Raw genomic sequence first — 16,141 nt, 5'->3', positions numbered from 1 at the left:
AATAAAAGCACATTCTCAAAGCCCCTTCTTCCTCTGAAGAACGCAAGATTTAATGAGGTTCCCTCTTTTCCCCTCCCAAATTGAACACCCACTCCCACCTATGAGTCACTTGTACTCCTGCTCTCGCTGCCCAGCAGAACCACAACTGAATTCATCAGTCATTTACAAGTTTTTTTAAAATTTTTATTTTAATATGGCATCACTGTTAGAAATGTAACACTCTCATAGAGCTGAGCAAGTTCAAAAGGTTCCTGCAGGAAGACTTGGGTAAAAAAGATTAACATTTACCCTCTGTGCAAGCTACCCCTCTGCCTTTGCAAATGCCATGCAACCCACCGGAGCGTACTGTACCCACGCTCGGCTCCCTCCTCACCCCCATTCCTGCCATGAGCTTATCGTGAGTGTTGGACTTCTGGCGAGGGGCTTTCTGTCCATCACAAACATTGAACATGTAAACTGCACCTTCATATCCCATCTCACCAGCCCCTCTTACCTTTTTTTTTTTGTCAACAGCCTTATTTTAAGGGATCTCTACAAGTTCTGTGAACAGCTTGACCTCTGTCACAGCCTGATCAGAAGTTGTAGGGTAAAGTCGAGAGAGTGATCCATCACAGTGGACAAGCACTCAAGTCCAAATCAAATCTGTTCCTGACAGGTTTGGGGGCACACTGGACTATGCTTTCTCTCCTTTCTAGGAGAAGCCAAGCCAGAGGTGATTTGTCTGAGGGAGAAGAATTTGTTCCATGCTCAAGTATGTTCCCAAATCAAGGGTGGTAACGAGCCCCACGTGTTCAGACTCAAGGACCTACCTAAGGCAGGGCCCTGCCTGACAGCAGCGGCTGCTCAGGAGGGGCACGACAACATCCCGTATAGAGAAATCCTCCTCCTGCTCCCTATGGTTCCCTGGGGACTTCCTGAGCTCTAGCCCACATCTGGACAGCTGTGTTTGATAGCCCCCAAAGAACCCACCCTTCACGGACGCATCCCACTCAGTCACCGACACTACCAAAGCATAACACCCAAGTGCTGGGAAGAGGACATTCACACTGGCTGGAAACAACGCTTTATTTCACTATCTACCTGAGCAATTAAGCGGTAACTCTCGAAATAACCGAAAAGTTAAAACCCGTCACCATTCACCAGTTAAGTTAAACCAAAATCATGTCCAGCTCACCCACCCTGGCTAACCATAATGTGGGGAGTACCAGTCTATGGGGCCACAATTAACCGTTAGGTCTCTAATCCCTCTGAAACAGCACAAATTACACATGAGAACTTAACAAATCTTCCAATAATTTGCCTGTCATCTTCTGACATGACAGCTCTTATTTGGGTTTAAATACTGCTGTTTGCATTAGGAGTGTTTAATAGCTGATATTACCGTTCTGGAGATGATCTCCCACTATCACAGTCACCTGCCTATGTGTGGGAGTACATCCACCTCAGCCGGCAGATAGACACGGCTGCCGGAGGAGCACCAGCACGGGCCAGGCTCAGGCCAGGCTCCCAGGCATGCATGGGGCAGTAACGCTGCCCGTGGGATGCAGCCGCCCGTGGCGGGAGGAGGGCTGGGAGCGGGCACCGACAGTGGAACGGAAAGAAGGTGTGTACACGTGGGCACAATGCTTCACCCACTCAGTAGAGAGGGCTCAGCGCCAACCCTCACCCCTCCGAGAAGAGGATCTCACATGCTCCGCTCCTCTTCTTCAGAGGAAGGGCAGAGCACGGTGTTTTCCCAACCACAGACAATGTGCAACGCCCAGCTGCAGTGCCCCAGGCCAGAGACCCTCAAGAGCAACCAGGACAGACAGCTCTGTCCTGGGCCTGCTGGACACACAACCACTCTCTGATGTTGGAAGTCTGCCTAAGCTTCCACTTTTTAATCACACTGAAGTGCATAAACAAGACAGCAACGCAGGTTAATCACCACTGGAAAAGTTAAAAAGAAACAAAACATTAACGAGAGTGAGAACAGACGGAATGCATCTTCTGTACAAAATCATTCAGGGAGGCAGGTCTGCAGGAAAGGGCTGAGTAATCCACTCTGAAAGGGGTCACAAACCATCTTCCACTGCAGCATGCTGAACCCCTACAGCTACCCTTTGCTTAAAAATACAGAGCCAAAAACTAAAGAATAATTCCCTTGCAGAACAAAGTTATCTGCTTTTGAAATAATACAACTGTCCTGGAGATAGGCAGGATCCTGCTGAAGCTTGGGGGAAGCAAGGAGATGGTCCTGCACTGTCCAGCCACTGCCATTAGCTCAGGCCACAGGAAGCCCAAGAAGGCAGTGGCTTTGGGGTCTAGGCTAAGCTTCACGCTTCTCTTCTGCACCCACGGCCGATGGGAGCATGGCTTCCTTTCCAAACAGCTCGTCATGACTGCTCAGTGCTCCACTCTGTCCTCTAAGCCCTGCCTCAGCTTCCTCCTCTGCAGCTGGGAACGCACAGAGAAGCAACAGAGCACCATTAGAGACATGCACACGCTTATTCTCTAGACTGACGGAAAAAAACAGTAACAGACCGTCCTGTGAGCTCTTGGGTTGGCTGTGAGATAGTCAAGTACTAAGAGCAATAGGTCGACTCTTGCAGAGGTTATCATCTTGGAAGGCTGGCCCTCCAAGGGAGGTTCCAGGCACACACAGACCAACCGTACCTTCCTTCTGCCTCCTGAAGCCAGTTCAGAAAGCAAAATGTAAAATCAGGAAGGGATGCAAAGTGTTGCTGGTTATGGATTTTCAAGCCTGGCAGCCTCATCACCGTGCTCAGGCCCCACTGTCTGTGACAGGGCTTCCAGCCCCAACGCTTCTGCAGAATTACATCTCAGGCACTTACGCATGGGCTGTTCCTGGCGAGAGCTCTTGCAGCTGAAAATGGCTAACCTCTGACAACGGGAAAAGCACCTGGCAAAGTCCTCTTCTCTCTTGCTTCTGTACTTAGAAAGGCCCTAGCAATCAAGTATGTGCTTCAATGAGTCTATCGCGTTTAAGAGGATGCCTCCTTTCAAAAAGCCTCCACTAAGCCATGAGGAAAGGCCTGGCCCTGGTCAAATTCTAGCACAAAAGTCTGTGGGATGTAAGAAGAGAGCAAAGGACAGAGCTCTGCAGGTCACCCAGCTGGCACCGGGACATTAGTTCTATTAGAAAAGGTTATAAATTACCTGACTGTCACCAGTGAATCAGCACTTGGAAGTAAGTTTATTTCACTTTGATGAGACTCCCTTCTTGGCAGGCTCCACCTCCGACCCACCTACATATCCTTTTGGCTGAACATCCGAACAGCCGCCCCGTTGGGGACTGTTACCCAAGGATGCCATACAGCATGGAGCAAAGCGCTGGCTCAGCGAGCTGGGCTCAACGCAGCCTCTCCCCTTCTCCCCGTGGAAGGCGCTGCCTGGGAAGCCAATCTCGTTTCAAGTTGTTGCCCTAAGAAATCTTGGGCATTGGGTACAATTTGAGGTTTATTACAACTCAAGGCCTGACACTTTATTCTTCCATGACAGTGCTTCAAAACAGCGATTTCCGCTTAACTAGGAAACCAAGAGAAAAACAAGGTCTTCAGGTACAAGATTTGGTAAAACGAGACCTTGCTTGTACTCAGGTCCACAGAAGCCCGCCAGGCCATCATTAAGGAAAAAGTAAAGCAGTTTGGTTAGTCTCGAGCTACAGAAACTAGGGCTTTCCTTATCACAAGGAAAGGTCAGTCGCAGGTACCTCTAATCACGCTGTGGTAAAGTAAATCAGCATCCCTACAAACAGTACTCGAAACCTTCCCTTCAAAACAATTAAACTAGGCTGGAGCAATTAATCCAAAAACTCATGGTGTGTTGATGTAGGCAGTGAGAACACAGGCAGCAAGACAAAGAAACTGCTGCCTTGATCACACAGTACCGCAGCTGCTGCGATGACTGTAAAGCTGAGCAGTCTTTGTCTTTAGACTTACCACAGACATGCCCTTCAGCCTTCTGCTCACAAGCTACACAGCTTACAGGTACTAAAGAAGGCCAAAGGAAAGCTACTTGATTACCACCACTTTGTAAGAACTGCATGGTTAAAACAACACACGCCCCTGTACTTACGGGTTGTCTTACCTTAAACCAACAGGAAACCCCTAATAAAGAAAGAAGCAATTCTGTAACCAGATAGTTATCAAGACTGGTGCAGAAAAACGGTCTCGGTGTGAGGCTACAAGCACCCTTCTTCCCCAGATGTGCCATCTACTCTGAACACTGAGTCATTGTAGGGCTCTGCTCCAAAATATCTCAGTCTAGCAAAACTGCCCAAAAGAATTAAATGTGCTAAACAACAGAGTCCAGCAGGAGCAAGCTATTACTGGATGAAGGAAGGAAATGGGCATATGGGTGACACACAGGAAGGGGCATCCTGGTTGATCAAATAAAGGACCAAGGCATCCGGAGCATCACGGCTCACTCACTATGTGTCACTCACACCACTTAATAATCAATAGTCTCCTCCACTGCTGAAAGGATTATTCAGACCTCAAGGCCCTTCCTAAAAAGCTTTAAACAGACAAAAAAAGAAGCCACTTCTGCCCTACCATCCCAGCATCATTCTCTCCTACCTGGTACTGTGAAGTCCTGAGTGTAGATGATATCATCTTCAATGTCATACAAGTCATCATCGTCTTCCTCATTGTAGCCATGCAGATCTTCCAGATAAGGCACCGCCGTCATACTCCTCCACCTGTCCTTTGTTTCTGGGCTGGGAGGTATGGGCACCAGAGCCTCTGCCTGAGCATGTTTCTTACGAAACCAACTGCAAAGAGTCCAAGAGCAGAGTTTCATCAGTACAGCTTCACTTTTTAGAAGGCACGGAGAAATCCTTGACACTACGAGATGGTCCCACTCCACCCCAACATTCAAAGGTATGTGCAGTTCGTTTATGGAAAACTTCCTAGCCAGTTTTATGCCACTGCAGGTTTTTTAATGTGTAATAACCAAGAGAGGCGAGGGTCAAGAAAGGCAACTCTGTCTTGCTGACAACACTGCAGGGACACCAACAGCCGTGTACACCACTCCACGAGGTGCTCCATCCATGGGGTGTTTTGTCAGCTAGGGAGAAACTAACAGGTCAGCCTGGAAAGAGAGTGCAGAAGCATTTTCTCCATCACCAACTGAAGCCCAAACCACCTACCTGTAAGTCAAAACACATTATTAGAGCTGCTAGAGCTCCTGAGTTGTATCGCCAAAGAAAGCAGAAAAGGAGAAACTTCTGTCCTAAAGTTGAGGCTATCCAGTGCAACCAGACAAAAGAAAGGTTGCAGAACGTCAGTCTAAGGAGAGTGGTATATACTCACAAGCTCCTTTAACCGGCAGTTTTCAACAAGACCACTGCAAAAATGCTTATACTTTACCTTCTTATCCCACCTCTGTCTCAAGGGACTTCTATTACCATTAAAATCAGTAGCCATAGTGCTACCATCTGCCCAGTAAAGGATATCAGCTCTGAAAGTTGTTCTTAATCAGATCAAGAATCCAACAGGCATCCATCACATCAGCATCTCAGAAGCCATATGGGTGGCCTTACGTTTTTATCGTACTTTCATAGCAGGGTTCCAACACCAAACTGTCTCTGGGACATCTATCAGCGCTGCATGTGGGCACCGAAAGTTTCCTAGAAGTACTGCTGGAGCCTCCGCACTCCTACCGATCCTCTCTTGAGGGTGTGAACAGAAGTTTCTCCAGACCTAGGTACTTCTAACATGCCTTTCCAGCCCACACAGCTCCTGCTACTCCTTGCTCCCCCTGCAACACATCCCACAGAGCAGGGAGAACCAGCTGCCTGTGGCTAGCAAGTGAAAAGGTCAAGCGATGGCCATCCAGTCGCTCCCTCCCCAATAAACGGTGGTGTTCTGCTGCCTTTGAAGGTGGTGTGCTGAGCTGTCCCTGATAGAGCTGTCCCTGCTAGCGGGGAGGCTGTCCTACAGAGGCACTTGATCAGGCTGTTACTTACACCTTGCCCTGGAGGGTCATTCTACACAAAGGAAGGGTCAGAACGCATCAAAACCTCCCACATTTAGGGAGAAATGCAGCCTACTTTCCCAATAAACTTTTGAGTTGGCACTGATATCAACCCCTCTATTTCTACACTGTGGGTTGGATGTCAGTTAAGCCACTGGGACCTATTCTTCCTGGTCTTTGCACAGTAAGAAAGGAAAGAAAAGCCTCTCCAGATCAAGTACACTCTTGTGCTCACCTTGCTAAATATTATGTAGACACCACTTACCTGCACAAAGGGACATTCACAGCCTTTCATGGGAGGAGGAAGCCTGGAAAGTCTAAGCCTTTTCCCCCTCTCAAGGTTTACATTAGGCCACAAAAGGGTGCTGCTTTAGGAAGCAACTTAAGGTCTCTCTGAAAACACACCTCAAAAGCAGAGCAAGATCTAAAATTATGCCCTCACAGCATATTCACTTCTTTGCTTGACGACTGCTGCCCTAGACAAGCCTGACGTGACGCGAGTGCTTCCCCCTCCGTAGTTTGCACAGGCTCCCAGTAACTCCTGGCTAATAGCCACTGAGGAGGGCCTGAAGCCAGTCACCAAAGAGCTCTTACAAACCTGAGCCATCTGTTTTTTATCACTCCAGTTCCAAATTCATTTTGGGAAGTAAGGGTTTGATGCACCTCCTGCACAGAAGAACTGTAATTATAATTTTGTTCTAGTCTTACATTGCTTTGACAGTAGGCCTAAAGAAAAGTGGCATTCTAACAAAACTATCCAGCAAAAGCAAGGAGTTAGAAGCTAAACAAATGAAAACGTAGCTATTGGGACAAATGGGCTAGGATTCAAAGGAGGAGTGAACCCTTATCCAGAAACCCAGCTTCACAATTAACATCTTTAAACTGTTTTCTTCTCTGTAGTGACTGAGTTTTAAAGTCAGCCTACTGCCCTGAGGAAGGCAGCATCTTGCCGTTTGCAGTAAGAAAGAGTGAAGTAGTCCCTATAGCCTAAAGGTTTAAAAGGAAATGTATTTTGGTTAATCACAGAGCATGTCAATGTCATGCAAGGAATCATGTTCCATCCTTCCATGCTGACAGCCTGAATGGATGGACAACACCCAAACAGCGATGAGGTTGGCACGTTCCAGTTCCACACTGATGTGGATCTACTGGCATTTCTTCCATGGCCACACCACGACTATACTGGAAGCCGCGTTGAAAGCAGCGTATTTTAGGAAAGCGACAGAGAACTGAACACAGATCTAATTTGTCAAGTATGACCTCTGGTTCATGAAGTGGCATTACAAGAGTTAATTAAAAGGCCATCTCAGCTACTGGACTAGCAGGAAGTGAGCGGGTCCAACATAACTAGATTTTGGCCAGCAGTTTTAGCAAACCCTGTGGATGGCTTCCTTGGTGATGTGCATGGCACACAGCACTCCTAATTCGATCATTTGATTTCCTTTCCTTGGGAGACTGCTTTCATCAAGGAAGTGGCTGCCAAGATAGCAAACTCAGCCTAGGCTGATCCAGCCTGGCAGGATCATCTAGCACAGGAACAGAAGAGCCAACACAGCCACCAGCTATTTTTGCCAAGGGCACTGGAGCTAAGAGGGACCCAAACCAAATGCCAGGGACCTAAGGAGAATGGAATATACAGGACAAATGAGATCAGAATGACTGTTATGAAAAGGAGTATTTTAAAGGGAGAAAGCCTAGAAGTCTACAGCAACTAGTGTTTTTATTTTGCTGTATTTCAGCTCTGCCTCTTTCTTTCCTTCTGTCCTACTTACCAGGAGAGTAAAAATAGGTTTTTATTAACAGCAGAAACCTGAATCACTGTACTCTAGTCATAATGATTCCATCCTCTGGGAGGTGATTTCAAATACTTGCATATGCATATATGGTAATGAGGATATAGAGTGAGAAGAGAAATTCATTGAAGTTCTAAGAAAAAAAATCAAAGACCTCTTGGAAGGAGCCTCAAGCAATTCTGTATGGAGTAGTAGAGTATTTCCTGGCAAGCAATTTTCCAGCAGGGACAGAGATTCTGCTTTCTGCACTGGGGCTAAATGTTATTAGTGAAGAATTGCTCTTCAGCTGAGGACCACTGGCTCCATCAAATGCCCTAATCTGGCTCAAGAAGCTACTGGCCACTGACTAAGCCAGAAAGCAGCTACTCTCCCACAGTGCAACTCCTCCATCGGTCAGCGATGCAGGTGAGATAAAGTCCCTCCTCACCCTGCCTTCACCACTGACCCTGAAACACAGGCTGGATTAGAGCACTGCTGACAGAGCGCCCTATTTCACCACTTATTCCCAAACAGTTTCACCAATGTTTTCCGAGCCAGCCGTCCTGGCACAAACACAGCCGTCTGCCTGGTACTCACAGACTGCTGCTTTAACACTAAGGGAAAAGAAAAGCTTTTGCAGATCTCAAAAGCGCCTTTGTCCAGAACGTCCCCTGGAAGAGATAGATTCCTCTCTGGTCTGTGAAACATTCCTTAGCCACTCCCAGCCCTTTGAAACAGAGTGAAGGGAGCAGTAGTAAGAGATCATTTCTTACTACTTTGCAAGCTTGTTGAGAACGCCTGCAAAGCACAGGAACTCCGGACAGCAGCGGCACAAGTACTAATTGTGATCCTGCCAGTTAAGAAGTGGTGTCCAGACAGGCTGCTGTAATCTACAGGGAGATAAGACAGCAAGGGTCAAGGACTGAATGAAAAAAGGAGTCTGGGTTGCCCAATGCTTAATGAGCCTGTCTGGTTTGCAGCTTCCAAGCTCGAATTTTACATCAGAAGTCATCGCTCTGCTCTTTTCAAGTTCTGCTATAAGCAAGGTTAAAATAAGAATCAGTAAGCACAGCTGCAGCTTCCAAATACTTACAGCTAATTCACTTCCCATTCTAGGTCACAAATATTTCAGTTTGCTTGTTTTGTATGCGGTCAATTTTCTCTGAAACCAGATGCCAAGCTGCAGATCACCACCCTGCCAGCAAGGATCGGTTATGAATGATTCTCTACCTCCCATGATACCATGTAAGGGCTTCAAGCTTACTGGAAGGTCACTATCACCACAAGAAGCAACTAACAGCATTCCAGTTTAATTCGTTTCTCTCGCAGACAAACATGGAAGGCACACAACAGTATGCCCTGGGGAAAGGCAACACACGCTAGCAATAAATATATAGCGGCGTCCCTGCAATCACTGCTCCAACTCCCGTTATAAAGAGATGTCCAAGTTCTTAAGTCAGGTTCATAAAAAAGTAGAAATGAGTAAGAAAGAGAAGCAGTTTTCCCCTAGCTGATGCCAGGGCCAAAGGTGACAGTTCAGACTCCTACGAGCAGAGGTGTTCTGTGCACAGATGGAGACTCACATTCCTTTAACACGCCATACACAGTTGCATTACGAAACTGATTTGCAGAACGTGGGTAGAAGGACCAAAGATTCCTTCCATGTGCCTGCCACAGGGAAGCAAAGCAGACCCAGGTGCCTCAGGAAGAAAGGAGAGGAGTGCTTTTTTTTGTGTGTGTCCTGCCAAGGGGAGATTACTGCATGACACCAGGGACAAGGGATGGGAAAAGCCCATGAGTATTCATGCTGCAGCAGAGGTTAAGGGAAACCCCTCTCACTCCCTCAAATGCAGGCACGGAAGTCAAGAAGCATGCTCGGCGCTTGCAACAGCATCTACAGTGGCAAGAAACACAGATTTCCAAGGGGTTTGGTACCCGGGCTTTGAACAGCATGGCAGAGCATCCAACAGCTACCCTCCAAACCTCTCGGGGAAGACTCTGGGGCAAGCAAAAGCACTCGGGAAGGCGGCGTGGCAGCCTCCAGGAGGTCAGGGGGAGATGCTAGCCCAGCAGGTTAATTTGCACCTCCACTAGTAAGAGGTGGAAGTGCCTTCCCTTTCTCGCTATAAACTCCTGCAATTGTATCTATGACCGAACAAATTAAGTGTGACACTTCTGGAGAAGGAAGGCAAGATGGTTGCCTTGGAAACAAGGGACAGAGGTAGAATTCTGCATCCACTTCATCACTTTAAATGCTGCAGCAGGGTCAGTGAATTAGCTACAAAATGCAGTATATGAGCATTAAGCCCTTCAGCAAAAGCACGGGGTAGAGAGGAGATGGTGAATAGTCTCTAGGGAGCAGGTTGCCAACTCCCTGGCTCTCGGCAGCTTTTCTTCACTGCCCCGCGCCCCCACTCCAGGAGTACAAAATATTCACAGAGGTGAACTAAAAGTGTCAGTTTTCCATTGAACATCATCCTATCCAGATCCTTCTGGGAAGAACAGGTTTCAAGGCTCTTTCATTGTTATTCAGGGGTTGGCTTCTGGCAGTTCATAAACTCTTAGATGACAGGCTGAGAGAGTTTTAATTCATTTCAATTTACAACTCGTAGGTCTGTACTGCACAGATTGACTAGGTTTGAAAAGCCTCTGAAAGCAAAGAAGAGAATTTAGCTTTGTCCTGCTGAAATAAAACAAAGCGCAGAAACATGAGTTTGATGCAAGAGTTTAGCTACAGAAGTGGGGAGAGGAGGAAGGCAGCTGGCAGGTATAAAACTAAGCAGACTCTTCCTACAGCATTCTTCAGACAGGGCTGCCATTACAGTGGGGAAAGCATTTGGAATAGCTGACAGGAATAAAAGGAGGAATAGCAGAATTACCATCACTGGGCAATAAACACCTGCCTGGTTGCCTTCTCTGACTTCTGCAGCTCTGTTGCCTCACAGAGCAATACTCAATACTTCCTCAGTGTTTCCCCTGACCCACTTATTAAGCCTTTTATCCCTGATCCTACTACAAGAGCAAGAAACATCACTTTATGGGAGGTGAAATGTGAGCTGTTTATCCAGCTCTGGATGAATCCTGAGCGCCCAGCTCCACATCCGGAGAACACCTGCTCCGTGACGCTTCCCTTGGGATTACCCGTCCCTGCAAGACGGAGGAACACAGCCCCTTCCATTCGTGCTGACACAAGCCTGGTCTAGCAGCATTTGGCTCCAACGCTAAAAACACTGCCCAGGACATGGGGGCTATTCCTGCTGATTTTCAGTGCACTTTGATCATCTTGACTGCCTGTAGCAAGTCACCAGTAATATCAGCTCAAAGACATAAAAAGGAGGCTTCCAGCAGCACAGAAAGGCACAGGGTAATTCTGGTTTGAGCCACTATCCATCTCAGTGGGGCAGCCTGGGTAAGTCGCTTGATGTTTCTATAGTCTAGTTCCTGTGCCTTAACACATGCTTTTGTGGAAGGAGTGTAGAGAAACCCAAAATCATTAATGACTATTACTCCCCCACACACTAGAAATCTAAGGATTCTAGAAACCAAGTGTTTTCTTACTAAAATGCTTTCCAAAACCCCTCCAACAATACCTGAATGGCTACCTGCTGTCCTTCCAATTGCTTTGTTCAATTTAAAAAAAAAATAATAAAAAAATCAGGGTCAGGTTAAGCATGAGGGCTAAGCTTCTCTTCTATTTAAAGAAAAGCCAACAGAACCAAACACTGGATTCGTTAGCACAATGCTACTCCACAAAAAGGAGATGGACAGACACATCCAAAGCCCAAGGCTGCAAGCTCTGCTGTGCTTGATGTAATTATTAGGATGCCACAGCAGGAGGAAGGAGGCAATTACTAATAGGGGAGAAAAGCCTGTTAAGCAGCACTGGCTAAGCTCACAGAAAACTAATAAGAGACTAAGCCTTGGAAATGCTCCTGTGTTTGCAGGTAGAGTCTTTCTTCAGCCCCTCTCAGTGCTGCGAGATGAAAAGCCTCACCACCAGCAGCTGTGCCCAATTAGAGGGCAGGCTGTGCCTACAGAGCATGGGAGATTTGTGACTGTCCTCCATGCCAGAAGCATGCTCTACTTTCTCCTGCTTTCTAACTACAGGCAGGGTCTCCAGAGAAACCTCTTTGCTTCCAGCTGGGCAAAGCTGACGCAAAAACTCACTGCCACATGGGAGAAGTATATAGAGCTGGATAACTAGCTCAAATACCTAGCAGATAGTGACACATGAGAACCAGCTACACTGCCCCGAGCTCCGGGGCAGCTCACTGCAGCCTTTGGACCCACAGCATTGATAGGAAAGAAAGTGCTTTCAGTGCTTTTCTCAACACCTACTAATGTACTCCAGACTCAATTCCTGCCATGCTTCTTTACAGCACCTACTGACAAAGCATCGGTTTGACTGCCTGGCAAGCTGATCACCACCCTACAACCAGCTGTAACGAATAGGAGAACTACTTCATTATTAAGTACAAAAGCATACAGTGCTTTGCTGTCTAGCTTGAAGCGCTCTAGTCCTCAGTGGTAGATGGGAGGACAGTCAGTAACAGCAGGAGCTATTGTTTCAAAGACGAGCTCTATATGGTGCTTTAAATGCCACGTGGCATTTAAGAGGCCAGCCCCAAGCAGTCTCTTTTATGGCCCACTGTTACTGGGAGGCATGTGCATGGGGAAAAGCAGTCTTGAAAAGCAAATGCCTGCTCCTATCATCTCCCAGACCCAGTGAAACAACCAATGCACAGTGCTTGGCTACTATTTAAAAGAGTCAGCCTGACTGCTTAATTAATTGACCAGGCAGCTACATAAGCCCTGCCTCCCCAGCCTCTTTGATCTTCGTCAGGGGTAGGTCGCAGTTGCTCCTCTGCAGAACACCAGTGCAGTTCAAGCCTGTCAGGTTTTGTTCTGTAGCTCCGGCAGATGCCTCCCATGCCATAACATCTACCAGGGATCATCGTCTGACAGCACACGGCTACCGCTGCTGTTTTTTTTCAGAGACACAACAAGAAAATAGTGCTCTTCCTGCCTGCAGGCAGCACAAAGGAGGCCCATTACCTTCCAGGATCAGAGTCTTGTTTTTACAAGGTTCCCAAAAGCTTTCTGGGCAAGCTTGTAGGCAGGACCTCTGCCGAGCAGCTGCGGTCCAGCAGGCAGCTCTGCGTGTCCTCAGAAGCACTTCCTATTCAAATAGGAGATAAGCTAATGCAGCCTCCGCGATGAAGCATCCTTATGATGCTTTTTGTTCTTGTACTTTTATCCGCCCAGGAAATCTCTGCTCAGAGGCAGCATGTTCAAACAGATCCTTTAAAAAAAAGCCCTCAGAGATAACGGGGCCTTTCCCCCCCTCAGACAATGGCAAGGATAAAGGGGGAGGATATGGGGGAGGAAGGAGTATGACATTAAAGAGAAAGAAAAAAAATTTCCCTATTGTCCTGGAACGCTTCTCCACATACTGATTCCATATGGAGCCAATACCAAGGGATATTTCTGTCACCAGACTGTCCAGAAAACCAGAACCAACACACATTACTAAACAGTCCTAGTTCAATAACCCAGCTTTAAGGAACCCCTGTTCCTCTGCTCCATTAGTACTAGCTGATCTCTGAAAAAAAATTGTCCAGAACCCTTAATTACCAAGAACCAGTCATGCTAGAAGCATATTTTCAACATATCCATTATTTACCGGTTAGCAATTCAAATGCTTTAACCGGATGCTCTAATAGGAGGAAAAAAAGCCAAGTAGAAGTTGCCAGAGCTCCAGCAGAGCTGGAGGAAGGATATCTAGTGACTTCCATGTGTCTGCTGTCAAAAGGAAAAATGAGTTGAGAGCAATAGCACAGGTACATTAGCATAAGAAGCAGAAAGAGAATGACTAATAGGAAGAAGCTGAACACTCACTTGTGCTGCCTTATCTGCTGTATTGAAAATCTCTTGGCTGGGTCGTATTCAAGCATCCCTGAAAAGAAGGAAAAAAAGTCCAGGTGTGATCACAGATGCTCTCAGCCAAGTTGAAGACAAGAAGCATAAAGCTCTACCCCTCCCTCCCACCTCCCACCCCCAACAGCAACTGCTGTGTCCAGTCCTCCTGGCAGCTTAGGGAGCCTTTACCTCCAGGAAGAATCCGCTGCATCCATCACAGGAAGCTCGGCACAAAATCCTGACTTCATTGCTGACTACCTGATCAAGTCTGTTCCTCGGTTTCCCCACCTGCAAAGTGGATATGACCCTTCCCTCCTTCACAATGCAGGGACAGAGGCTTGTACAGCCCTGGATCTTATGCCCAAGCATGTCTCCAGGCAAAGAACATCAAGACTTTGCATTTCACAGCTATTGCTATTGAACTTTCTCCATGGAAGAGCCAAAGCCTTAGGCACAGCATATATCCAGTTGCTCAGCATCCCAGAAACTCTAGTCTAGTGAAATTCTATTCTGAAGTACAGCTGGGGAGAACTGACAAAAAAAAATCCTACCGTCCATCCTTTTGCCCTAGCCAGGAGTTTGATGTCTGGCATCATCTGCTAAGATAACTGAGGTGGGGGTGAGAAGAGTGAGGAAGAAGAAAAGTAGCTTAGCTGTATTCTCTCTAGGAGAGAGGGAGGTGGATTCCTTAAACAGATTTGTGAGATGCCCACTCTGTTCCACTGTCTTTAAAAAGCTTCACAACTCAACAGAAGGGAAGTGGCAAATTTTGCCATGTTCTTCAGAAACTAGCCAATGGGACCTAACAAGCCTCATCCAGCAGCATCCAAGATATTCTCCAATGAAGGTTCCAAGAATACATGAACATTAACAAAGTCTCACTGCTGTACATTACAAGAAGTTTTGCTTTTACAGGATGATACCCCCTTGTTGCTCTTGAAGCACTAGCACTGTTGAGTCTTGCGCAGGTAGCTTGAAGAGTAAGGTTTTGGAAAGAGGTGAGAGAACAGGAGGATCACTGTCTCCAGCAACCAGAAGAAAAGAAAGGCTAGGAAGCAGAACAGACTGTCAAACGGGAGCTAAGAAAGTCAGGAGAAGGAGCAAACAGCATAGAGGGCTGGGGAGAACCACCAGTACGAGGACACAGCGAAAGCACAAGGACAGGAGATACATTTGGATGGACGCTTAGGCAGGGAGGGCTGGAAAAAGACATTCTAGTTCAAGCAAGAAGTTGCAAGGGCTTTGCAGATGAATTTCTACAATACTGTTGAACAAAGGTAATGGAAGAGATAAATCACCAACAGCACATGTGGTAACAAAAGCTGATCCAGAACACCTTCCTTGTCAGTTCAGTTTGTATCACATTACTAACAGTAATGAATATGGGCAAAGACAAGGTACAGTGTGGAGGGACTGAAGTTATTTTCCCCCTCAAAACAAAAACACAGTTTGCCATGGCGATTTGTAAAGGTTTATCAGTGCTGATGACAGCGTTAATAGCTTTAAGGCAGATGGGGTCACTACTGATCCATGTTACATCACTATGAAGTAGGTTAAAGAAACACGGGAAGACCTCTCCAGGCTAGAAGGGGTCAAGTGCCTCATGAACTCAAGACACTACAGTCTCCAGAGCTCGACTCTTCAGAGCTCTTTTGACAGAGCATACCGGAAATTTATACTTGCCTTGCTGAGACCACAAAACCCACCATATGGCTGTACTAGAGTTACATGGCTGAGCTCGACCGGAGCTACAGCAACAGCTCCCTGCTCAAGAGCTCTAAACCTTGAGCGTAGTTCCTTATCGTGGGTATTTTCTCCCCTGATTAGGCTAAAGCCCTATAAACAAGCAACCAGCAGTCAAGGCTGCAGCTACAGATGAAAACTGTATGTGGCAGGAGGTGATCAATGCCAATGACAGTGCCAGAAGCTGAACAGCTCAGCTGCTAGGTCTGCTACTGAGGAACACCACTTAAAGTGTATTTCGAGATGATCTTACAGTAAGGGTGAGAGAAGGGAAGATATGGTTGAACCATCTTCAGCAGAGAAAGGATTTGATCCTGAACCTTGCTGTCCTGCAAAGTGCTGCAACACTTGTAATACAACTCTTGGAATTAGCCCTGCGAAAGCACCTAAGTTGTTTCCTCACCTTAGCCATAGCTAAGGAAATGATGCCAGAGAAAGCCCTCCTTTTTTCAGCAAGTACTACAAAAACTCCCTTACAGTTAAAAAAATAATTATCAGTTTAACACTGAACACAGCCTTTGTCCAGGACTTTCTCCACAACGAGGGTCCTTGCAATGTCGTTCCTCCTTTCTTCTGTACTCCAGCATGTGTCCATAGCAACCTTCTTGCTCAAAGCAGGGTCAGCCTGCCCAGGACTGTGTCCAGTTGGGTTTTGAATGTCTCTAAGAATGGAAACTGTACAACCCCCCGATGCAACCTGTTCCAGTGCTCAACCACCCTTGCAGTAA

General features: G+C 46.9%; 1 protein-coding gene across 1 annotated transcript in view; it reads right to left on the bottom strand.

Moving 5' to 3' along the window:
• STK11 (serine/threonine kinase 11) overlaps positions 1–16,141 on the bottom strand; it is a 43,505-nt gene that overhangs the window by 3,959 nt on the left and 23,405 nt on the right. The window contains exons 7-8 of the mRNA XM_059831776.1: positions 13,650–13,707; positions 4,581–4,774 (exon numbers count right to left, since the gene is read on the bottom strand). Of these exons, the coding sequence (XP_059687759.1) occupies positions 4,581–4,774; positions 13,650–13,707 (252 nt within the window). The remainder of the gene's footprint in view (positions 1–4,580; positions 4,775–13,649; positions 13,708–16,141) is intronic.

This window comes from Gavia stellata, chromosome 32 (genome assembly GCF_030936135.1).
Source record: "Gavia stellata isolate bGavSte3 chromosome 32, bGavSte3.hap2, whole genome shotgun sequence".
Classification (NCBI taxonomy): domain Eukaryota; kingdom Metazoa; phylum Chordata; class Aves; order Gaviiformes; family Gaviidae; genus Gavia; species Gavia stellata.
The sequence above is the reverse complement of the archived record's forward strand: the minus strand, read 5'-3'. Positions and strand labels throughout refer to the sequence as shown.